Raw genomic sequence first — 25,798 nt, 5'->3', positions numbered from 1 at the left:
ACAAGCCCCAAATTCAACCCCAACGCAAAGACTGGGGAAGTAGGTGAGGGGATAATCATGATACAATCCAGATCCCCGTTGTGTTCATTTACGAAGTGGCCGATCTGGTGTGGGCAGATTGGGTGACAAAGGGAAGCGTGGGCTTATCCAAAATCACCTCAGTGCTATCTTGTGCATTTGATCCTGTAATCGTGAGCCTCATAAAGTGCCAATGTACTGCAAAACGTGCTAATAATCAACCCAGAAAATCAAGCATCCTCGCATTAAAGTAGATAGCTAGGGTGAAAATCAGAGCAGTTGTTTATTAAAACTTCTCACAATTTTCAGAAATCTGTTGACATCTTCTAATGAAAAGCATGTCATTTTCACCGGTCTCTCTTCATAACAACAGATTTAAATATTCATCAATGTCTAAATTAATCTCTCCCTACTCATGCCATGGTCTTTATGTCAAGAAGGAAAGGCAATCAAACTGAACCTAATATGATCTGAACCTGACCCGAAACGTCACCTATTCGTTTTCTCCAGAGATGCTGCCTGTCCCACTGAGTTACTGCAGCTTTTTGTGTCTATCTTCGGTGTAAACCAGCATCTGCAGTTCCTTCCTACACTCTAATATTCCATCACAGTCTAATCTCTTTGCTCCTGTATTTTACAGTACATTTTAATATTTAAAAACAAGGATCTAAAATGATGTCTTTAATGCAACATTGTGAACATATTTTTAACTTATTTGAGGGTTTGAATCTCCAATTCCCTTCAAATATGTACCCTCCTCCAACAATTAACATTACTTAATATTTATGGCAACACAGTAGAGCAGCGGTAGAATTGCTGCCTTACAGCGCCAGAGAAGCGGGTTCGATCCTGACTATGGGTGCCATCTGTACAGAGTTTGTACGTTCTCTCCGGGTGCTCCGGTTTCCTGCCACATTCCAATGATGTGCAATTACGTAGGTTAATTTATTTTCTGTAAATTGTCCATAGTGTGCAGGATAGAACTAGTGGACCAGTGATCATTAGTTGGCGTGGAGTCAGTGAGCTGAAGGAACTGTTTACATCTGTATCTCTAAACTATATTAAACTTCATATTTTGCTTCGGTAAATCTTTGACTACCATCTGTCCAGACTGCTAACTTAATCATTATTTTTGTCATCAGGCAGTTTTGATAGTGGTTCTATATGACAAGGCACTTGTGTATATATTGAGATGTATGCTCAGAATTATCCCTATGGATACTACTGTTAACATCTCTCCATTCCCATCAATATCCTCCTTTATGTGGAAACCTCTGAGGATCCATATATTTCCTTCAAATTCTCAAGCACATTAGGCATGGCTTGGCTGGTACATATTCATATTGATTTGCCTGAACTAACCCTCAGCTTTTCAGACAAAGAGTAATTTTACCAAATGTTATGGATCTCAGGCAAAAAGCAGATAGTAATGAAATAAAAGGGATATTGTAATAGCCGGCTAAAAATTGAGCACCTGATTATTGGGACTAGGGTGTTTGGTTTTGTTGAATAAAGAAATCCAAAGCCAATCGAAGTTGACTCTGGGGTGGTTAAACTCTGATAACTGATACCTCCCGTGGATCTCAAGAAAAACAAGAAAGCATCTGTGCTGATCAATCTTTAAGGAGCCAACACCTGCTCACAGAGGGAAATAGCAAACTGCAAAGCATTGCATAAATCCATCTACAAATGAAGGGAAATGAAACATAGCTTGACTTCAAAAGCAATCAACTGAAAATAGAGCAGGAGTCCAGACTTGGTGCCTGATACAGAAGCCTGATTAGAATCACCCAATGAGCACACTGAGGTATTTAAATGGAAAATGGTGCTGGTTAATAACAAAGTAGACCCGGAAAATTGCTCGGAGAAAAACAGCTTTAGATTAGCTCGAGCGGATAGATGTAAACGGTGCAGTAACCACCTTTCAGTGTGTTAGCGTGGCTAAAAGATAGAAAATTATCGGGTCCGCCACGCGCAATCTATTTCAGATTGTTCAAGTTGTAAAATGAACTCTGAATCTTTGAGGCAGCAAGGAAGAAAGATGATTCGAGACCAGGAAGTAATCAGTTGGAAACCCACCAGATATTCCAAGCCACCGCCAAATCACCAGACTTAAATTGAAGGAATTAAGAGAATTGTTTACAATGGTAGCCTTTAATAAGGACCCCAAAATCCTTTAAAAATGGTTATGCTCTGATGCTGAGGAGATTTGTTACACTCATGAGGCAGGTTCATGTGATATTGGTAGAAGATTTTCGAGATATATTTTAAATTAATCTTATTGCGATTTCACCTGTAAGGCATAAACCATAACAAGATATTGTGTAATTGGTACCAGGTAGATTATTGTAGAAGACTTTGCACAATAAACAACTGTTTATTGTATAATATGTTCTATGTAAGAACATATTGTACAGAAACAGGCCATGGAGTCCAGACAATTCATACTTCACTTGAATCTAAGCTCATTATTCCTTATCCAGTTCAACCACATCAAGTCTCCATTCCCTTCTTCATCGCTTGTGTATCCATCGATGTGCATCCATATTGCCTCAACAAATCACCATGTTTTCACACTTCCACCCATCTCTGGATAAATTTCCTACTTTGTGCTGATATCCTTTGGGGTTTTGCTCTTCACCACAAGTGTAAATGGTCTAATTACTCTCACAAAGCCTTTGCTGATCATTAGGACGTCTATCAAGGGGTATAAAATCATGAGGGGAGCCGGTAGGTTGAATCCCCAGAGTTTTTTCCCCACAGTAAGGGAATCACGAATCAGAGGACATACTGTAAGGTTTAAGGTGAGATTTAATAGGAACCTGAGGGGCAATCTTTTCGCTCAGAGGGTGGTAGGTAAATGGAACGAGCTGCCAAGGGAAATTGTTGAGGAAGATACAATGCCAATATTTAAAATACCTTTGGATAGGTACATGGATCGGAAAGGTTTAGAGAGATATGAGCCAAATGTGGGAAATTGGCCCAACTTAGATGAAGTTTCTTGATTGGGATAGACTAGATGGGTTGATGGGCCCATTTCCATGCTATATGACTCTCTGACTGCAAGTCACCTTCTCTGTCCTAAATAAATGCAGCCCATTCATCTAACCTCACACTGCTGGTATTGTCAATAGACAATAGGTGCAGGAGTAGGCCATGACTGATCACATTGTAAGCCTTGCAAGCCTTTCTTTGCACCCTCTCCAGCTAAGGCCTGACATAAATGGTGAGGTGTTTGCACTGGTATAGAGCAATCATCATATTTTTACAATTATCAGCAGACCTATTGTTTGCAGGAATGTTAATGAATTCTGAGAGCACTGATGGGTCAGAAGCTGTGAATTTTCCTGCTGTACTTGTATATATTGTTTTGCATATGAGATACAGGAACAGGAGAGTGATCAAAACCAGTGCTCTCGTGTCAGTACAAGTAGGTCCTGTTTCAGACTGGAATTGTAGAATGGGATTTGAATAGAGACTGAAGATAAATGTGAGAGCACAGAATACGATGTAGATCTCTACATCTAGATCTTTTAAATATTTACTCCTACAGCAACATTCCCGTATCATGTATCTACACACTGTAAATGGCTCGATTGTAATCATGTATTGTCTTTTCACTGGCTGGTTAGCAAGCAACAAAAGCTTTTCACTGTACCTCGATAAACAAAACAGAACTGAACTGAGATCTTAGAAGAAGGAACATCCATTTGAAGGAGAAAAATACAATAAACTGCAGAAGCTGGAATCTTGAGTAAAACACAAAGTGCTGGAGTAACACTAAGCAGGTCGGGCTGAATCTGTGAAGAGAATGGACAGGCGATGCCTTGGGTCAGGACCCATCTTCATGAGAGAGAAAAACAAAGTTTGTGGCATTAATACTGCTTCTCCCTACACAGATGCTGACTAACCATTTGAGTATTTCCAGCTTTCTCCAGTATTGCTATAGTCTGCTTTTAAAACATATTTCCAAAACTGAATTAAAATTTTAAATAGGAAATCAGATGATGTTTTTTTTTTTAATTAATTGACTAAAATTATTATCTGAGAGGCTTTGTCCTTGTAGTGGAGTTCATGTAAGCAAATGTTTCATCCAAAATGCTGATACGAGGGCTTGCATTAAATGTTAAACTTTCACAGATTATATCCTGCAGTTCTGCTAATAATTAACAAATGACTTCCCAAATATATAGGGATAAAATAGATTGTTGGCGCAGCAATTTTCAATTTTTTCTTAGATCAAAAACTAATGACAGTTTTCTGAAGTGAAATTTAATCATAACATTCATAAATGGACCATTGTAAAATGGACTCAATTCTCAAAGCTTGAACAAGGCTGTTTGGCCCATTGAATCCATGCCAAATGTCGATCACCCGTTCACACTAATTCCATGTTAACCCATTCTTGCATCCACTCCGTACACACTAGGGGGGTGCAATTTACAAAGGCCAATTAACCCACAAATCCGCATGTCTTTGGGATGTGGGAGGAAACTGGAGCACCCAGAGGAAAACAAACATGGTCACAGGAAGAGCGTGCAAACTCCACACAGACAGCACCCGAGGTCAGGATTGAAGCTGAGTTTCTGGTGTCGAGAGGCATCAGCTCCACCAGCTGCGACACTGTTCCGCTCCAGCGTTCAGCTAAATCAACCAGGTTAATTTTACGGCCATTTTGGTCTCAGTACGCCATGTTGTTGCTCTATATCGATTCTTAACCCCCCCAGTCACATCTGCACTCCATTTTCCCTCCTCTTACCCTCACCTCCATTTCACTACCTTACCATTCGTGAGGTGACCGCCCAATCAATATCTAATACGAAGAGAGATTATCAAATATGGCAGGATATTGGCAATGTCACTTACTTACAAGGGTTATTAATCTTGGAAGTGTGGAAGACATTCTGTGCTGCATTGACTTGGAAAATACATCTGAATTTATTTTCAACATTTTGAGAAGGGATGAGTGATCAAAGGCGCACTTATTGTTCAGTTATGTGTGTGCGTGATTGCTCTGTATTTCTGTTATGCTTATCCGATTTAGCACTGGATGTTGATGGGAGTTCATCTGATAAACTGCAGGAGACTGCTTTCATGTTATCTGGCAATTCACGGTTTATGCCGAGATTCTTCACACCAATTTCTTTCCTGGGAAATAATGCAGAGCAATAGTACAGCTTAGAATCCCGTCATAAATCTGGTTCTATCTCACTCCTGCTCATTCTTTAAACAAAGTGAATTGTGTGCAGAGCAAATACAGAGTGATATTTTTCAATTTCCCTCTGATTTCTCCTCTTGCGCTTCCTATCTTATCTGAGGCAGTGATCCATGTGATGATTAAGTTTCATGGTCATCTTCAGGCCCCTCGTACTTTGCTCAGATGGTTATTCATAAGTGGGTCGTAAATAATACCGCACAATCATAGTTAGCTTCATATTTTCCTCAACTTCCCCTTCCTGTTTTCCAGGAAATGGATTGTCATCGGGAGCAGTTGAAATTTATCCTATCTTAGCCCAGATACGTGGACAATCACCACTACATCCTCTACTAATGCAGGACAGACCTGGGCTTTAATCCATGATATTCTCTAACTGGACACTCCATCCCTCACCCCATGTGCAACCAAATCAGTGTCTTCTGAGCACGCAAACTCCCTCTGCAAATTTCTCCTAACTCCACTTGCCCTACTTCATCTGAGACATTCCGTAAAATCAACTGTTTGGTGAAACCGAAGGTAGACACAAAATGCTGGAGAAACTCAGTGGGCCAGGCAGCATCTCTGGAAAAATGGAATAGGTGACGTTTCGAGTTGAGACTCTTCTTCAGATTGAAACATTGGATGATCTTTCCTAATATTTCATTATCAGCTTATCTTTGAATTTGGTTGAATGACACGATTGTGAATTGTCCACGTATGTTTCACTATTTTAAAAGCACTTCATGAAAGAATGTTGGTTGCGTTGAGGAACAGCTCATCATGTTTCTACTGGACTATTGGTGTCCTGTGCTTTTGTGTCGAGCCCTCTGGTTTATTAATCAGAAGGAGGTCTCTATCAGACTCCAGAAACACTCTAAAGTGGTTGGCACATAACTAACTAATATGTCTCTCAAGTCATAGGACGTCACGGTGGCGCAGCAGTACGGTTGCTGCCGTACAGCGCCAGAGATCTGGGTTCGATCCTGACTATGGGTGATGTCTGTACGGAGTTTGTACGTTCATCCCGTGACCATGTGGGTTTTCTCTGAGATCTTCGGTTTCCTCCCACACTCCAAAGACATACATGTTTGTCGGTTCATTGACTTGGATTTGTATACTTGGTATCAGTGTAAATAGTCCCGAGTATGTGTAGGATAGCGTTGATGTGCGGGGATCGCTATTCGGCGCGGACTCGGTGGGCCGAAGGGCCTGTTTCCGCGCTGTATCTCTAAAACTAAACTAAAACGAAATAATTCGTTTTCAGATGCCAAATGTTGGCCTGTCCAGGGTCACCCACATTCTTTGAAAGAACATGAACTAAAATAAATGTGTAGGAAGGAACAACAGATGCTGGTTTAAACTGAAGCTAGACACAAAAAGCTGGAGTAAATCGGCGAGTCAGGCAGCATCGCTGGAGAAAAGGAATAGGTGAACAGGGTCTTGACCCGAAACGTCACCTCTTCCTTTTCTCCAGAGGTGCTGTCTGACCCGCTGAGTTACCCCAGCAAATATACATTTACTTCATTGTATTCCACATAAAGTCTGGAATGTTGTTTGGGATGTACAACAGGTTAGTCAGCAACTATAAGAAGATTAACTGGGTCCTACCTCACATTTCTCTCAGATACTGGCTAACATTTCCACACACAATATTCTCAAGCTAACCTTTACTTTTATCTATTTTTTGCACCAATTGCACAATATATAATATGCTTGAAAGTGCTTTATTATTGATAAATCAAAGTTGTGGAGCACATTAGGGCCATTTAATCCATACTGACCAAATATCTCCAATTCCACTCACAACATTCTTGTCCTCCTCACATTTAACTCCCCACAGATTCTATCATACATCTACACACCGGGCCAATTTGCAGTGGCCAATGAATCTGCTGACTCCACATCTTCGCGATGTGGGAGAAAATCAGAGGAAACCCATCCGATCACCTGTTGTGAAGCATAAGCCAGGTTTTCAGAGCTCTTGAGGCAACAACTCCATTAATTATGTCACTTTGATATCATAATGAATGTAAAGTAGAGGCAGGTACAATTGCAATTTTAAAAGAGATTTGGACAGGTTCTTAAGAGCAAGGTGAAGAGCGGCACGATCTAAACGCAGCATATGAGACGAGCTCAAGACGGCGACATGGCCAGCAGAGACAAATTGGGCTGAAGGGACAATTTCCGTGTTGTATAACTCTGTGACATTAAAGAACTGTCATTCACTGATGCTCTGGGAGTTTCTGTCTCTCCAAACACATGGAACAGGTCAACTTATTAAAGGCCTTGATAAAGGTGATTAACAATGAAGTAATTTGGCTTCCTACGCACATGGATTCACATGAAAAACTTTAGTATTTTACTTCAAATGTAATCTGGTATATTTACATGAAATAATAATGATGAATTTGTAACATTGAAGCAGTGAGAGGGGTGAGGAATGACAAGATAATTTACATCCAAACATGTCATTGATAACAAAAAGCTGAAGAAGGGTCTCGACCCGAAATGTCACCCATTCCTTCTCTTCAGAGATGCTGCCTGTCCTGCTGAGTTACTCCAGCTTTTTGTGTCTATCATCAGTTTCAACCAGCATCTGCAGTTCCTTCCTACACATGACAGTGATAACAATTTTCTAGCAGAAAGAAAGAAGGGGAGAATAAATATTGGCCAGAGTGCAGGAGGAGTGGGTAGCTTGAGACCCTCAGCAACTACCACTGTGACGATACATCAGCTATTTGGACATGGGGAAGCAGTGTATATGGTGACTTTGCCTTAGCAGGGAGGCTGTAACAGAGGTGTATCACCTGCTTACATTCTTAACATTTGTGGCATGTGAATCTTCCAGTCACCCTTATTAACCTGAAACAAGGATCTTTGAAAATTATATTTTCATTACAATAGCAAACAAAGGAACTACAGGCCTTCATTCATTATTCCCATCAGGGAACACTATCAAAAGGAGCATACATTGTGTTACAGTTTTAACGCATTATTGCTAATCTTTCAAACACAGATTCCTGCAAGGATTCTGGAATGTAATTTGCATAATCCTGCTATTTTTACTTCAATAAATTTTTCTGCATATATCTTTAATGATAACATGTCATGCAATGGTTATTTTAGCACATGTAAAAACTAATGTGAATTTGATTTATTATATTCAATTCTTTGTTCAAATAAGCTCCTTGACTAAAATGATTCCTTTATATATCTGAGCGATAGGTCATACAGGCATTTGGATGGACAAGGGCTGATTAGGGATAGTCAGCATGGTTTTGTACGTGGAAGGTCGTGTCTCACAAATCTGATTGATTTTTTTGAAGACGTGACCAAAAAGGTTGATGAGGGCAGGGCTGTAGATGTTGCGTACATGGACTTCAGTAAGGCATTCGACAAGGTTCCGCATGGTAGGCTGCTCTGGAAGGTTAGATCGCATGGGATCCAAGGAGAGATAGCTGAATGGATAGCAAATTAGCTCCATGGAAGGAAGCAGAGAGTAATGGTGAAAGGTTGCTTCTCAGACTGGATGCCTGTGGCTAGTGGTGTGCCTCAGGGATTGGTGCTGGGCCCCTTACTGTTTGTCATCTACATCAATGATTTGGATGAGAACATGCAGGGCAAGATTAGCAAGTTTGCTGATGATTCAAAGTTAGAGGTTTTGCAGATAGTGAAGATAGTTGTGATCAATGGAATTTAATACAGAGAAGTGTGAGGTGTTGCACTTTGGGACGGCTAACAAGATCAGGACCTACACAGTAAATGGTAGGCCTCTGGTTAGTGTTGTAGAGCAGAGGGATCTAGGTGCACAGGTGCACGCTTCCTTGAAGGTCGAGTCGCAGGTAGATAAGTTGGTCAAAAAGGTTTTTGGCACTTTGGCCTTCATCAGTCAGAGATTTAAGTATAGAAGTTGGGAAGCCATGTTGCAGTTGTATAAGACGTTGGTGAGACCGCATTTAGAATATTGTTTTCAGTTCTGGGCACCATGTTATAGGAAAGATATTGTCAAGCTTGAAAGAGTCCAGAAAAGATTTACAAGGATTTTGCCAGAACTAGAGGGTGTGAGCTATAGGGAGAGGTTGAGTAGGCTGGGTCTCTATTCCATGGAGCGCAGGAGGATGAGGGGAGATCTTATAGAGATATACAAAATCATGAGAGGAATAGATCGGGTAGATGCACAGAGTATTTTGCCCAGAGTAGGGGAATCGAGGACCAGAGGACATAGGTTCAAGGTGAAGGAGAAAAGAATTAATAGGAATCAGAGGGGTAACTTTTTCACACAAAGGGTGGTGGGTGTAAGGAACAAGCTGCCAGAGGAGGTAGCTGAGGCTAGGACTATCCCATCGTTTAAGAAACTGTTAGACAGGTACATGGATAGGACAGGTTTGGAGGGATATGGACGAAGCGCAGGCATGTGGGACTAGTGTAGCTGGGACATTGTTGGCCAGTGTAGGCGAGTTGGGCCGAGTGGCCTGTTTCCACAATGTATCACTCTATGACTGTGACTCTAAATGGAGATAGAGTAATGGAGCAGGGAAACTGGCTCTTCGACCCAGCACGTTCATGCCGACCAATATGTCCCATCTAAGTTAGTCCTATTTGCCCGTGTTTAGTCCGTATCCCTCTAAACCTTTCTACCTGTCCAAGTGTCTTTTAGATCCTTATGTTGTGCTACCTTGACACAGTTAATACCCATCTCACCTAAGTCAAAAGTCTGAAGATTCAAATCTTCAATGCTCTACACTAGAATGCAGCACAGGGGATGTGCTACATTATCAGAGGCACTGTTTTCAGGCAAGGTTTTAACATCTTATCAGATATGTGTTGCAATTTCAAGCACTCCATTATAAAAACTACAAAAAAGTGCAGAATATAAATGAACCCAGGGACAGGATATGATAATTAGGAGGAAGGTGTAGGAGCTGTGTGATTATATTCTTTGGAGCACAAGAGACTAGATTTTATTTGAAACAGATTGGTGTGAAAACATTTGGAGAAATTGGATGAAGTGGAAATTCATGTCCTCTGGTATCTAGGGGTCATTGATTTAAAGAGAAAGAAGATTATGAGGAGGCCCCTCCTGTGGAGATTAGATGGAACACTTCATTTTGTAAAGTGGTTGAGGCAGCGAGAGACCTTTGCACTATCTAAGGAAATGTGTAATCATTTGAAGAGAGCAAGACATGGGGCAGATTATTATAGCAATGAGCTGTCACAGATGGATGGGCTAAATGGCCTCATTTTATTGCTCTCTGGCCTGATTAGGGTGCATGATGTCAGGTTTTCATTTAGGTTTGGCTATACATTCTCAAACCTGCCAGTATATTATGTAGTTCATATTAGCAGTGAAAGAATATTCAACTCAGCAACACAGACACAATGATAACTCACATATCTAAGTCTTCCCCTCTGTCCTAAATTGACAGCTGGGACTGTAATTTTTGTTTTATTCATTTGAAACTTTTCTGAACCTTGCACTCAATTTCTGTTTAAACCTAAGCAGATCCACAATTTTCACTTGCATTAAATGTATTTCTAACTGTACTTTTCTAGATGATACTGCTTTGAATTAGGATTACATCGATCAAATTGTCCCCAGACCATCGAAATGTCTCGGAACCTATAACATTTTATTTCACCCAAGAAGAGTTATCATGAAAATACAATCATGTACTTTATTCCTGCAGATTTATACCAGACACAAAATGAAAATGACACTTGTGCCCCCTCCTTCTTTTCCTTTGCTTAGACTTCCTGATGGTTATATGTTCTTTACTTTCACCTGTGGAATCAATGAATGGTACTGCAGATAATTGGGCAATTTGCCCCATTAAATTTGGCTGCAATTTTTCCAGGAACCAGCTAATCTACTCCTGCATATCTGGTCCTCTGGAAGCCTTCAATGCAAATATTGAAATGGCAGGGTTTTTGTTTTGTGCATTCATTCTTTATATGCAAGGGTTATATACACTAGGTGATGGATTAAATAATTACTGACAGTGCAGGAAGGAACTGCAGATGCTGGTTTAAACCGAAGATAGACACAAAACGCTGGAGTAACTCAGCGGGACAGGCAGCATCTCTGGAGAGAAGGAATGGGTGAGTTTCGGGTCGAGACCCTTCTTCAGACTGACGGTCAGGGGAGGGGGAGATACAGAGATAAGGAAATGTAAGGTGTGTGTGCAGAACTCTCGTCGGAGAGAGGTTACTGACAATGTTTTGTTTGTCTGGTAGGTGGCATTAAAATGGAACGAACTGCGCAGACTATTCAATCATTGCATTAATAGGGTAAAATATATATACATTTTAAATATTTGTACTTCTTCAAAGGAATAAATTGGAATATCGTTTTCCGTGACAAGTAAATATATTATTTAAAATTTTTGGTTCCTTGTAAAAATAAAATAAAATTAACGATGAAGACTAAATCAAAAATGTATTATTCATGAATTAATAATCTGTCCTTTTTCAGTCCAGGGATTCCTAAAGCCGAAAATAATGAATACTACCTATCTCGATCTTAATTAAGACTGACCTGAATCTTTGTACACGTTAGAGATTTGCTGGGACACGCACTGTTTGAATACTCAGTTAACCCTTGGGGAAATCGCTGCTAATCTGCCTACAGCACCGCGATCGTGTCACCCACCGAGTTATATAACAACCAGCAGTCACTCATGTTAAAATAATTTCACTTTAGGGGCGAGGACAAATCCGCAAATAGTTTCGCCGGAGAACACTTGTCTTTAAAATTGACAAGTTCGTCCGGAACATTTGATTCTGTGTCGAGGCAACCGGAATGAAACCTCGAGAAAATCTAGTGCCTGGTGCAGCCAGCAATCTGCAACCAGTGCCTTCTAGTCTGCGATAGTGTAACTAGTTGCACAGGGGTTAGTGACAACATTGCCTTTTAACGCACAGTGGATGCAACTAACGGCGCAACGCTGTCTTTTTGATGCAATTGGCAATGTTCCCTTGCATCAAAAGTTGGCCGTCAAACAGTACTGACGAGTCACTCTGCTTCCTGTTGCGTTTCTTGCAAGAATTACATGGAAGGCAACGCGCGTAAAAGAGGCCATTCAGCCCAAATGGGCCAGTCCCCTGGCACAAAGTTCCAGCCCGTCACTCGCACTGACAATCACAACATTTTGTTTTCCTTTGTGAATGAGACGCCAGGTCAGATCAGGTTGCTACTGATTGTGCCCAGCCGGTAACCCGTACGCTTGTTGCAACATAGCAACCAAGGACAGGTCAGGGAGGGGGGAGAGAGAGGGAAAAGCACCCACCGTCTAACTCCTCTTCTGAGATGTTGGCCAACTGTTCGCTCTCGCTCCCGTCCGACAGCGATCCGCTCAGGTAATTATTCCCTTTGTACAAGAGGCCGGTGTGGACAGGGTGGAAAGGCATCTTCGCCCGCTGCAAGAGAAATCAAATGCTAGCGTCAGCCCGAGTTGTGCCGGGTTTCCTCGGGCTCCGGCCCCATCCTGGCTCAGCGAGACCCCGAATATCCCAGCCAGCCAAGGGGGGGGAAAGAGAGACAGCGACCGCTCTTCCAACTTGCAAGGTGGCCAAGGTTTCAGTGGAGGGTGACCGACTAGCTCAGCTTTGCTATGAGAGGCTGTAGCTGTACTTGAAGCTGTTTTAAAAAAAAATAGGCGTAACTGGACTCCGTTTGATGGTTCTCTAGAGAGAGACGGAAGGGACCGGGGGGGGGGGGGGGGGTAGGGGGCTGAGTGGGTGGAAATGGGGTGTTGCAAATATCAGGACCAATAACCCCGGGTCAGTTTCACCCGCTGCAATTACAAGACGGCGACGGCGGCGGCGGCAGCATCTTCGGCGAGAAGATGAGATGGTGGAGCCGCTCGGTGCAAGTTACCTGCTGTCCTGCTCGTTAGTTGTAATCCGGAGAAGGTCGCCTGTCACCTTCCACTGTACAGAGCGGAGTCTTCCCTCTGCCCGGCACGGCGACGAGAGGGCGATGGGCTGGCAGCTGGACCAGTGCCCCGGGTGGAGAGGGTGCAAGGGGGTGGCCGGTTGTGGGAGCTCGGAGTCAGGGGCTGCTGGTGAAGTCGCCGCTGTCTCTCTCACATCCCCATTTCCAGTCGGGACCCAGTGCCAGCGGAGGAGTTCCATTCGCTTGAAACTCCCATTTATCAAACGGGTGCCTTGGATTTTTCCAGCGCGGCCATGCCCAAAGTTGCTCCTGCTCTCGCCTCGACGCCAAACATTGGGGCAGATTTAGAAGTGAAATCCGTTTGCTCTTCCTCCAGTTGACCTGGCTACAGCCTGTCCTCGGATCAATGGTGAATCTTTAAAGGGACCACTTTTATCCTGTCAGATCTGTGTGTTTGGCGCATGTCTTGAGCGGCATCAATTAAAAAGCATGTTCCATTTAAATCTTTCGCCGGCCAAATTAGATGTAGACCTTCCTTCTTGTCACCCTTTTAATGGACATCGGCATTAAAATGGTTGCGAATCTTGCACCGAGATTGCACAGATTCTCACAAGTCAACCAACTGTTCAGCGTGCTCCTGGAATTAAACACAAGCAACGTGATCAGCACGTTAAAATAAGCAGCAAAACGTGGCCACACCAACATCACTCCCAATGCGCACACTACCCTGCCCCACCATCGAGGGGGAAAAAAGGCCATTCAGCCCTTCGAGGGGAGACGGCCAATCAATGAGATCAGTGCTGGTCTACATTCCTCCCTCTGCCTCGGCTCTGTGTAGAGGAAGCAATAGCCAGTGGTGGTTTATACCGGAGATAGGCACAAAGTGCTGGAGCAACTCAGCGGGTCAGGCAGCATCTCTGGAGAAAAAAAGGGTGGGTGACGATTCAGGTCGGGACCCTTCTTCAGACTGCACCGATTCTAGATTCTTAACTTGCAAACATCTATCAATTCAAGGTTTCAGGTTGTAGCTCAGCTTGGAACTACAGCTATTAGTGGGAGACACACGCCCTTCCAACGTTTAGTGAAGAGAAATTCCCTTCTGTGACTGGCTTGGCTTCAGAATGGCTCTTTCTCCTAGATACCCCCCCCCACCCCCCCCCCCCCACCAAGAGCAGAATAAATATTTCACCATCAACCCTAGCACAGCAAAACATTCATTCGAATTACCAAAATGTACTTATTTTCCTGGATCACCTTCGTATGAACGCACATGGCTGTTTAACCAAGTCACCTTCCTCTAATGTGGAGGAATGAACTGCAGATGCTGGTTTAAATCGAAGATGGAGTAACTCAGCGGGACAGGCAGCATCTCTGGAGAGAAGGAATGTCTCGCTGAGTTACTCCAGCTTTTTGTGTCTATCTTCATCTTCCTCTGATGTTGCACACGCAAAACAACCCGCTGCAAAGGCATTGCTTTCCCCCTTGATCTCGTCTCCCTCCGATCACTCCAGCTGCCAGTCGTGTCTCGGTCAGAGCCAGACTGTGGGAGTATTCGTGGCAATGTGTGGTAATGAACGTACGATGGAAAGTGGGTGTTAAATAACAGGGCAATGAGCAGTGTGTGTTCATGCAAGTGGCGGCGAGTGTGTGTTGGTGACGACGCGATTCAGTAGATAGACACAAAATGCTGGAGTAACTCCGCGGGTCAGGCAGCATCTATGGAGAGAAGGAATGGGCTCAGTCTGAAGAAGGGTCTCGACCCGAAACGTCGCCCAATCCTTCTAACCAGATATGCTGCCTGTCCCACTGAGTTACTCCAGCTTGTTGTGTCTATCTACTGAATTATAAGGTCATGGGCGCCCATCTTCCGACGATTCAGAGGAGGACAGAAGTTGTTTTGAAAAGGGAGTAGTTCGAGGAGAAACAGTCGAGGAATGGGAACATTTAACACTATTAGGTAGCCTGGGGGCGGGGGGCAGGCTGAGTCAATGTCTCTATTTCTCCGTGGAAAGTTAGCAATTTAGTGTAAATGAGATGAAGAGATGGGCTTAATGGGAGGAAAAATAGAGAAAGTGTGAAATCACTAAGATGGTACAAGATAGTGATTCAGGATTGAAGCAGGGGCACCTTGGGGTATTTTATCTCGGAGAATGATCAACATAGTGCTCCAGCTCTTTATCAGTTAGTGTCAAGAGTCAATAGTGTTTGTTTGTCCCGTGCACCGGATATGAATTGGAACAATGCCATTCACTTTTTGCTGCAGCTTTACGGGCAAATTAGGTGCAACAACAACAACAATAATAGCTACAGTGTAAAAACCCAAATGCATAGAACCATAGTGGTACAAAGTGCATAGGAGTGCAGAGATAGTACACAAAATTGCTGGAGGAACTCAGCGGGTGCAGCAGCATCTATGGAGCGAAGGAAATAGGCGACGTTTCGGGCCGAAACCCTTCTTCAGTGTTGTGGTTAGTGGTGTGCAGGGTGCTTCACGAATGATTGATGGGAAGAGGCTATTCTTGAACCTGGATATAACAGCTCTCATGCTCCTTTACCTTCTTCCCTTTGGTGGCAGCGAGCAGAGACCGTGGCAAGAGTTGTCTAGGTCTTTGATGATATTAGCTGACTTCCTGTAAATCCTTTTGATGGTGGCGAGGGCAGTACCCATGATGGATCACTGTACCGAGGTACATGTGACAATAACATTGGGCTAGGCAATGCCCACCACGTTCTGCAGCCTCCTTTGTTATTGAATGTTTACATTTCTGAACCAGACCAAGATGCAACCAGTCAGTATGCTCACTGTCAAGTACTTGTAGAAGTTCAATAGAGTATTCAACCACCTGCCACAAGTGTTCACATTGGCTTTGGGAAAGCTGTGAGACGTGGTGGCTATTCATATCTCTTTGGATGAAGCGTTACTCCGGGAAATCCGGGAAAAAGATGGACCACAATGGGGTTTAGGGAGATGACAGAGTAACAGGTCACTCATGACAACACTTGTGGTCAAGCTTAAGGTAAGGACAGAATAGATGCACAATCTATATTATTAAAGTAGTAAACTAGAGACTGGATAGATATCCAAATTTTGCCATGGCCGCCAGGGAAATCAAATTAATGTGTGTTCAGTGAGATTTTAATCACAGCCTATTGCAGAGTGAATAGAGTTATACACAAGAACATAAGCACCCTAAATAAGCATCTGCAGTGCATTCAAAATCTCTTCACACACTATCACAGAATCATAGAGTCACAAAGCATAGGCTGCTGTGTCGATGCCAGCCATTAGTCCCCATTTACACTAACCCTTTACTAATTGCATTTCACCTTCTCTGCATCAGCAGATTCTACAACATAATTACAGGCTGATGAGTGGTAGGGAAATTATTGGAGAACATTTTTGTACATTTGCAGGGGGAGGCTGATTAGAGATGAATACTATGGCTTTTTATGGGAGAAATCCCATCTCATTAATTTGTTAGATTTTTTTCAGAAGATAACACAGGAGATCATAAGATAATCGGAGCAAAATTAGCCCATTGAGTCTGCTCCACCATTCAATCATTGCTGATATATTTCCCCCCTCTCAACCCCAGTCTCCTGCCTTCTCCATGTAACCTTTGACACCCTTACTAACCAAGAGCCTATCAATCTCCACTTTAAAAATATCCAATGACTTAGCTCTTCCACTGATTGTGGCAACGAATTCCATAGACTCACCATCTTCTGGCTAAATAAATTTATTTTCATCATTATAAAGAGACATCCTTTTATTCTAAGGCTGTGGCCTCTAATCCTACGCTCTCCCACTATTGGAAACATCTTCTCCACGTCCACTCTATCTAAGCCTTTCACTATTCGGTAGGTTTAAGTCATAAGGTCATAAGGAATAGTAGAATTAGGCCATTCAGCCCATCAAGTCTACTCTGCCATTTAATCATGGCTGATCTATCTCTCCCTCCTAACCCCATTCTCCTGCCTGCTCCCCATAACCTCTGACACCTGTATCTATCTCTGCCTTAAAAATATCTACTGACTTGGCCTCTGCAGCCTTCTGTGGCAAATAATTCCACAGGTTCACCATTCACCATAATGATGACGTTTCTATGAGATTCCCCTCATCCTTCTAAATTCCAGTGAGTATGGGCCCAGAGACTGCAAACACTTCTCATACATGAACGCAATTCTCCCAGAGATTGGTGATGACAGAGCAGCAGGATTGTCTATTCAGACTTCAGTAAGGCATTTGACAAGGTCCAGCATGATAGAGTGATCCAAAGGCTAAGGCATAACAACCCAAGGTGTGCTTGCTAATTGAATTCAGCATTAGCTTGGTGATAAGGAGGCAGGAGTGGAAGGATGGTTCTGTTCAGTGGTCTGTGACCTGTAGTAGACTGTAGGTTTTGTTACTGGGATATTTTGCTGATTGTGATATGTATTAATGTCTTTGATGTGCGTGCAGGGATCATGATTAGTAAGTTTGTAGATGATATGAAATTTGATGTTTTGGATAATGAGGAAGGTTGTCTGAGGCCACAGCAGGATATAGATGAGGTAGAAAGTTATGTGCAGCATTGGCAGATGGAACTTAATCCTAATAAGTGTGGGGTGATACATTGTGCAAAATCAATTAGGAGTATGATATATAGTAAACAGTAGGTCACTAAAACATGATCACGAACAGGGAGTCTGGTGGCGTGTTTGCCTTCATAGATCGCGGCATAGACCAAAAGAGTTGGACCTTTGTATTGCAACTATGCAAAACACTAGTTAGAATGTGATCATCACACTACAGGAATGTGATTGCACTGGAGAGTGTGCAGAGGGGGTTCACAGGGATGTTGCCTGGATTGGAGGAATATAGCTAGGGAGAGAGAAAGGAGAGATTGGGCTTTTTTTCCCAGGTGCAGAAGTCATGGAAACACCCAGTATTGTTGGTTTCAACAATGGTATCAACAATGTCTTCACACCCCGACACACATTAGAAGCATCATGTATAGGAAGGAACTGCAGTTGCTGGTTTATACTGAAGATAGACACAAAGGGCTGGAGTAACTCCACGGGTCAGGCAGCATCTCTGGAAAAAAAGAATGGGTGACGTTTCAGGTCGGAGCCCTTCTTCAGATTGGAGAATCATCACATTGATTCTCATGTCTGAAATATATTCAATCTAATAGTCTTCTCTGCTATTCTTTACTGTATAGTTCCATGGTCAGTGTGGGCATTAATGTATTTTTCAATGACCTTCAGAATTCCCAGCTTTGCGATGTCAATACACAAACGTTGTCATGCAATTTGAATTTCCTAGCACCAGCTATTTTCACTAGTGTGACAGCAAAATATAAATGTTGTTTTCTAGAATTGTGGCTGCTTCATGGAGCAGACTTATTAGATGCTCAACGCCCGAGTTGCACTGAGACAAAAGGCTGTTTCTTTCACCTCTCCTTCCTTGATGTCCCCATCATATGGAAGGCAGACTTCACTCGCAAAGCAGCCCACACAGCTGATGGCCAGCAACAAGCATCAATGGTTTTACTAATAAAATAAAATGATGAAGTCTTGTAACTGCAAATATAATCAACAGTGATTTATTTGAGTGCATTTTGTTTTCAGTTTTGGTCAGTGTGCATGACACATAACTGCTTGGCTTCTCATAGCCACTTGCCATGACATCACAAGCCTTAGTCCTTGATCGGGGTCATCCTACAGCAGAAGTGACTCAACCCTGAGGCTTTTCTTACACTAATTTACACTTTTTGGTGATCCTTTCTCTACTGCAATGACTCATTTTTCGTTCGTAGCTGGTGAAGAGATGCCAACACCGAGGCAAGGTCTGTTCAAAATGTAGCATTTTACTAGAAATTATGGGTACTTAGTAAAACATTTTTGATTTGCTGGCTCAAATGACGGCCTTAACTCTGTTGTTAATTGTCTGCAGCTTGTTTTCATTCACTGTCAACCTTAAAGTTTTGCCTGGAAACATATTAGTTTGCTTTTCAAGCTTCAAGTTATGTTGATGCAGTTTTCTAAACACTTAAGTACCTCGGCAGCTGTTGAAATTAGAATCTAATCCTGATTGAACAAAACTGGCTTCCCAGCAGAAACATACCCACTATTGCTTGAAATAACTCAAAGCAGCCTTATCTCATACACTAGCTTATATACGTATAAACCCCCTTGTAGGTGTTAATTATCAAGTAACATTGACAATCTTCATCAACATGAAGCTGGGAATAAGCTTGGGACAGATCCAGTTCAGTGAACATTCTTTCTTCCTGCCAAATCAAATCTTTGAGATATGAGCCGAGAGTATTGTTCACCGTCTACTGAATTTTGGAGCTATTCTTTTCTTTCTATTGCAACTTTTGGGGTATGTGCCACATGACATGCCTATCCCATGTAGATCATTTGCCTCAAAGCTGGGCAAACTTTCCCCCATAGGCTTGCTTCTTAACTGCCACTGTTTAGTCTTCCTGCGTTCAACTTTGCGCACAGTGAGGTGTTTTTGCTTTCTACAGTAGAATAATCTTATCTCTCCCTCACAGCACACGATTCCCACTGTAACAGCAGCAGTGCTTCCGGCTAGATCTGTTTTCACACATTCGCACTCACAGGACCCAGACTTGATGTCAGAACTTATACTCCAGTTGTTGGTCCATATAACGTGCTTGGACTAATATTTGTTATCAACGGAAATTCCTCTGCACTTTCAGAGGCCACGTCTATCGAAGTTTAACTAAGTTCACAAGTTATAGGAGTACTCTCATAATGAGGACAATGAAGATATTTCAGTTATCACGCTGGATGCAGAGAAGGCATTTGATCAAGTAGAATGGCAGTATTTATACAAGGTACTCCAAAAATTCAATATGGGAGAGAATTTTATTAGATGGGTTAAACTACTTTACGATAGACCTACGGCAAGAATATTAACTAACAATACGCTATCTCCAAAATTTTACTTATCAAGGGGTAATAGGCATGGGTGTGCCTTATCACCATTGCTATTTGCCCTTATGATAGAACCGTTGGCCGAAAGGATTAGAAATTACCCGAATATTCACGGATATAACACTAAGGATTCAAAGAATAAAATTTCACTATATGCTGATGATATTCTTTTATATATTACTAATACACAAACGAGTATACCCACCTTATTAACACTAATTGAGGAATTCGGCTCTTTTTCAGGATATAGAATAAATTGGGATAAAAGCGAAATTATGTCTTTAAAACCACAGGATTCGAGACACTTACTAAAATTCCCCTTCAAAATTGCAACAGAAATATTCAAGTATCTGGGTATTCAAATTACAAGAAGACACAAATCATTATTTAGTGCCAATTTTATACCACTATTAAATAAACTGAATGATATGATTAAATTTTGGAAAACACTTCCGCTCTCATTGATAGGTAGAATTAACGCTATAAAAATGACTTTCTTACCACAATTAATATATTTGTTTCAAGCGATCCCAATATATATTCCAAAATATTTTTTCAAAAAACTAGATTCCACTGTCACTAATTTTATATGGGATTACAGAACACATAGAATTCAACAAAAGCATTTGTGCAAATCTAAAGAAGTTGGGGGTTTATCATTACCTAACTTTATGTATTACTACTGGGCAGTGCATATTAAGAACATAATGTACTGGCTGGATAGTTCCACTCAGCAGTTGGAGTGGATAAGAATGGAGAAAGAGGAGTGCTATCCGCACGATATAGGAACGATCCTGCTCTCACCGATAAAATTGAATAGTATAATATATAAGAAGAACCCAATTATTCACAATATAATAAGAATTTGGAAACAAATAAAAGTATCCTTGAAATTAAATAATTTATCAGTACTAACCCCACTATTGAACAACCCCGCATTCAAACCTTCTCTCATCGACAACACATATCAACAATGGGATAGACTGGGGATTAGGAAAGTAGGGGATATGTATGAATCGGGTAAACTGTTATCATTTCAACAATTAAAATTAAAATTTAAATTGAAGGATAATCAATATTTTAAATATATACAGGTATGTGACTTTATGAAGAAATATATACATAGATTTCAAACTATATTTTTAGACCCTTTAGAAGAAGCAATGAATATTAAGGCTGATTCACAAAAATTAATTTCATACTTTTATAATAATATATTAGATAGAGAATCACCCTCAACAGAAGCACTAAGGGAAGATTGGGAACATGAGCTAATGATAAAGATCTCGAAGGATAGATGGGAAAAGTATTTGATGAATACACATAACTGTTCTATTAATACAAGACATAATTTAATTCAATTCAAATTATTACATAGACTATATTATTCAAAAACGAGGTTGAATAAATTTTATCCAAACGTCTCTCCCAGATGCGATAAATGTTTGTTTCAAAACGCTAATTTAACACATTCATTTGTAGGATGTACAAAGTTGAATACATTTTGGAGTGATATATTTGATATATTTACAAAGCTCTTCAAGTCAAGAATAGAACCCAAAATGGAATGGATTATATTTGGAATAATAGGAGAAGACACCAATTTAAATAAAGACCAAAATGTTTTTTTTAATTATGGGTTAATAATTGGAAAGAAATTGATACTTAAATTTTGGAAAAATACAACCATACCAACTGTTAAAATGTGGATTAGGAATATGATGGACATAGCACGCCTTGAAGAAATGAGACTCCGACTAATAGATAAATATGACCAATTCTTAAGGAGTTGGTCTCCTTTCATCGACTTTTTGGAATCATGTGATGCAGCGGTACCATAAGGATTTGCTGATTTCAGTTCATGACGTGGATAGATCTACATCTCCGAATATAGATTTGAAAAATTCTCTTTTAAGGGGCCTTTTCTTCTATTTCTACTTTCCACCTTTTCTTTTTTATTTTATTTTTTTATTTTTATTTTTTATATACACACTTCACATTTTTCTACTCTCTACCATCTATTTTTCCACTCTTTCCCCTTTCTATTGTTTTCTTTTTCTTGTCTTGCCTACTCATAACATAAAACTAGAGGTTGTACATAGAATGGATTACGGTATGACATAGTTGGCACCTAAAATTAGGTGCCACTGTATTGTTTTGTATTGTATTAACTTCTAATAAAATAAACAAAAAAAAAAAACGTGCTTGGACTAATATTTGTTATCAACGGAAATTCCTCTGCACTTTCAGAGGCCACGTCTATCGAAGTTTAACTAAGTTCACAAGTTATAGGAGTAGAATTAGGCCATATGGCCCATCTAGTCTACTCCGCCATTCAATCATGACTGATCTTTGCCCCTTAATCCCGAGTCATGTTTTTTGACCTCCAGTGCTTTTAACATCATCCGGCGTGCATTGCCAGGGAGCGAACTGACGAAGATGCGGGTGGATGCTGGAGTAACTTGTATTCTCTATTATTTCAACAATGACCAGGCTCAAACTTTCATCTATGCTCACTTTAGAAGGTGCTACATATTTTGCCTTTCCTTTTGCTCAAGCCTTCAGCTCGGGTTTGCTGAGCTTAATGGTGAGCTTTAAAGAACCACATCCAATGCAGACACATAGTCATTAGTCAACCTCAATGACTTTGTCATCTTTACGGCAGTGTCATAGAGTCATAGAATCATAGAGTCATACAGCATGGAAACAGGCCCTCCAGCGCAAATTCCCCACTTCAGCCAACGTCCCATCTCCACTAGTCCCACCTGCCCATGTTTGGCCCATATTCCTCCAAACCTGTGCTATCCATGTACCTGTCCAAATGGTTTTTAAATGCTATAACAGAACCTGTCTCAACTACCTCCTCCAGCAATTCATTCCATACACCCACCAGCTTTTGTTACCCCCCCCCCCCCCCTCCCCAGTTCCCCACTAAAATTCTCCCCTCTCACCATAACCCTATGTTCTTCATAGAGTCCCTATGACTCTTCACTATCCTCATCACCAATATAAATAACATTTGATCTGTAGATTTTTTTACCATGAGCAAAGTCGTTTACAAAATGTAGAGAGATATATACGTGAAGAACTTATACAAGCAGCTTGTAATTGATTCAAGGGTCCTTCACAGATTGTGTTGGAATCTTCTGCAAAAAACATGGTGCCAACGCAGAGTTAGTCACTTAATGCAACACTTAAAGTAGTGACATTGTTAAAGTTCAAAAAACTGTTCATACGTAATATTTCATATTCTGTAGTTAATTGAGCAGTATGGAAAAAAAAATGTTGGTCTCAATCATGGAGTCCACACAACCGCGGTGTTAACTGTGAAAACACCACTGGTTAACAAATGACTTTAATGGAAGAAAGTTTGACATTCCTACCCAAACTGATCAACTTAAGGTTCCAGGCACCACCTTCCCTTGGTGAAGGCTTAACTGTCCTTCTGAAATGGCCTCCAGGCATTCAGTTGAACAACCTGCTACACCAAAATATAAAAAATATCAAAATAATAAATAAATAAGATAGGAAAAACGACTTAACGGCAAGGTAGACAATGGATTCAGAGACAATAAAGTATCTCTATCAATAAATCAACTATCAATAAAGTTGGGGGAGTCCAGAACCCCAGTTTAAGAATAAGGGGTTGGCCATTTATGACTGAGATGAGGAAAAACATTTTCACCCAGAGAGTTGTGTACCTGTGGAATTCTCTGCCACAGAAAGCAGTGGTGGCCAATTCATTGGATGTATTCAAGAGAGAGCTATATATAGCTCTTAGGGCTAATGGAATCAAGGGATATGGGTAGAAAGCAGGTATGGGGTACTGATTTTGGATGATCAGCCATGATCATATTGGCTCGAAGGGCCAAATTGGCCTACTCCTGCATTAATTTTCTATGTATCTATCTCTCAGCTAAATCAACTGTGTATGGACCTTCATAAATGTCTAACTACTTGTATCCACATTGGAAGGTCCTCCCAATTGATTAACTGTATATCACCATGCTCACAATGTCAATTCCCACAGCCAATCTTCCAGATCCCATGCCCATCCCATTAGCAGAGCAGGTATGTCAGAAATGGCAGAGGAGTAGGTCAGAGGTTTGGTATTTTGCAGTGAGTGAATTACCTCATGACACGTCCAAGTCTTCCCAACATTCACGAGGCACGTCAAGAGTTGATGGAAATTTTTCACTCGCATGGATGGGGGCCGTGAAGAATCTTGCAATTAAAAAGGAGCAAGCAGCCCACTTTATTTTCACCTAAAACCGACATCCCGAACCATTCTTTCTACCGACCATTGGCACAGCCTCCAGCAGTGTGTACCACCTACTAAGCCCACTGCTGCAGCCCATCAGGGTTTATTTGACACCACTACCGAAGTCCACAATCTCTAGACCATGAACAGCCAGCATTTTGGAGTAAGTCCCACTAACTTTCCAATCCGTTCACCACGAAGCTCATTAAGTTATGACAGAGGAAGCTGGCAACATGATGGGGTTACTCTGCATTTTACTGAAATGATTTCTTCCATTCATGGGAATTAAGTGAGCTTTAAAACTATTATTCATAATAATAGTACATAAGGGTGAATTGGTGCTCACACACTATTCTATCATCTTGAAGGTTAGCTTTTCTGGCATTACTTCCCCCCATTAACGACGGCATTATAAAATCAATCTTAAAGTAAAAGAATATAATTTAAATGCTCTAAATGCGACAAATGAACATATTTTAATGCGTTATGTGTCCACTTCATTTCTATTCGAAGCACTGATATTGCATTGGGTATTTGGCTCAGGGATCTCAGCAAGCTATTTCAAACAATACAACACATTCACTTCCTCACTGGCACAGCTTTGACAAAAGCATTTCCATTCCAATGGTTTGCTGGAGTAAAAGTGAGGACATTGAAATGGCATCATTCAATTTCAGGTAGACAGTTTTTAAAGAACACTCCTGCTCTGAATCTTGTATCAGTGTGCTTCTGTCATAGTATTAATCACCACTCATTACTTTACTTTAGAGATACAGCATGAAACAGGCCCTTCAGCCTACCAAATCCATGCCAAACAGCTATCACCCCATACACTAGGAACAATTTACAGAAGCCTATTAACCTACAAAACCTATCGAATTAATGGGTGATGTTTCGAGTCGAGACCCTTCTTCAGATTGGAGAAGTAGAGACGTCTGAAGAAGGGTCTCGACCTGAAAAGTCACCCATTCCATCAATCCAGAGATGCGGCCTGTCCCGCTGAGTTACTCCAGCATTTTGTGCCTATCTTTGGTGTAAACCAGCATCTGAAATTCCTTCCTGTGTATCTTTGAAGTTTGGGAGGAAACCGGAGCATCTGGAGAAATCCACGCAGTCACAGGGAGAACGTAAAATTCCGTACAGACGGCACTCGTAGTCAGGAGCGAGCCCGGGTCTTTGTAAGGCAGCAGCTCTACCGCTACACCACTGTGCCGCCCCTTGTTCAGCTCGGCAGCATGACCAGCAGTGATGCTAAATGTGCAATATGTGCCAGACATACTTTAATACAATTCAAGGTCTTACATAGACTACACTTCTCTAAAATAAAACTAAATAGAATCTTCCCACAAATCTCTCCTATTTGTGATAAATGTCTACATCTAGAGGCTAATTTAACACATACGTTTGCAAACTGTATAAAACGTAAACATTTCTGGACTGATATTTTTGAAATAACTTCAGAAGTTATTAATACAAA

General features: G+C 41.3%; 1 protein-coding gene across 1 annotated transcript in view; it reads right to left on the bottom strand.

The window, feature by feature from the left end:
* The window catches only part of caln1 (calneuron 1), a 281,363-nt gene extending 268,569 nt beyond the window's left edge, over positions 1 to 12,794 (bottom strand). The window contains exon 1 of the mRNA XM_033046149.1: positions 12,502 to 12,794. Within this exon, the coding sequence (XP_032902040.1) occupies positions 12,502 to 12,622 (121 nt within the window). The 5' untranslated portion in view covers positions 12,623 to 12,794. The remainder of the gene's footprint in view (positions 1 to 12,501) is intronic.
* Between the last annotated feature and the right edge of the window lie 13,004 nt (positions 12,795 to 25,798).

The sequence above is a fragment of the Amblyraja radiata genome, chromosome 28 (genome assembly GCF_010909765.2).
Source record: "Amblyraja radiata isolate CabotCenter1 chromosome 28, sAmbRad1.1.pri, whole genome shotgun sequence".
Lineage (NCBI taxonomy): Eukaryota > Metazoa > Chordata > Chondrichthyes > Rajiformes > Rajidae > Amblyraja > Amblyraja radiata.
Note: the sequence above shows the minus strand (reverse complement) of the source record. Positions and strands in the feature narration are given on the sequence as shown.